The sequence below is a fragment of the Octopus bimaculoides genome, unplaced genomic scaffold (assembly GCF_001194135.2).
Source record: "Octopus bimaculoides isolate UCB-OBI-ISO-001 unplaced genomic scaffold, ASM119413v2 Scaffold_285261, whole genome shotgun sequence".
NCBI classification, from domain to species: Eukaryota; Metazoa; Mollusca; class Cephalopoda; order Octopoda; family Octopodidae; genus Octopus; species Octopus bimaculoides.
The window spans coordinates 1-719 of record NW_026409151.1 but is presented as its reverse complement, the minus strand read 5'-3'; the positions used below and the strand labels follow the sequence as shown (position 1 = coordinate 719).

The 719-nt window shown below is 30.2% G+C and overlaps 1 protein-coding gene across 1 annotated transcript in view; it reads right to left on the bottom strand.

The window, feature by feature from the left end:
• LOC128251524 (adhesion G-protein coupled receptor G6-like) overlaps nucleotides 1–601 on the bottom strand; it is a gene marked incomplete at both ends in the record, with an annotated part of 3,824 nt that extends 3,223 nt beyond the window's left edge. Inside the window, one exon of the mRNA XM_052978328.1 lies at nucleotides 449–601. Coding sequence (XP_052834288.1) covers nucleotides 449–601 — 153 coding nt within the window. The remainder of the gene's footprint in view (nucleotides 1–448) is intronic.
• Nucleotides 602–719: the final 118 nt, after the last annotated feature.

Genomic DNA, 719 nt, shown 5'->3' with positions numbered 1-719 from the left:
TATATATATATATATATATATATATATATATATATATATATATGTATGCATATACATATGTGTGAGTCTATGAGCGTTTGTTCTGCATTAATCAACAAGTGTTATATTTGCTGATTTGCATATTTTAAAAAATGATTTTGAATTTACTGAGAATGTCTGTTTTGACTAAATCAGAGCAAGACAATGATGTTTTACGATTCTATTTTGTCGTTTCTGAACGAGTCTCTTAAGAGAGGTTTTGCCGAGACTAAACTCAAAACAACGGTTGTTTTTAGTTTGTAGATACATCCTAAACTGTATACACACACGCACATCATGCATATATACATATGTACATATACACAGCCATTTGTAGCTGTGTTTTATTAGTATGAATATGAAAAAAGCAACAACGAATACAAGCATTTAGTCTGCTGGAGAAAGGCAAATTTCCGTTTTGGTTCCATACCCTATAAAGCTTATCATCCTTCATGGATAAAAACGAAATCCTTGAAACATTAGACCGCTCTTCGGTTTTCAGATCTTTTAATAAACTCTTTGGTAATGAAATGAAGTCAACCATATCCTTTGCTGGTGAGTCTGAATCTGAGTTGTTATATATCTAATGGAAGAAAATGAAAGGAAAAGAAATGAAATTGATTAATAAAAAAATACCACTACGTTTGGATAATGTTGAAGTTATAAAGACTCATAGACTTTCGTATATCAAATCATTCTGT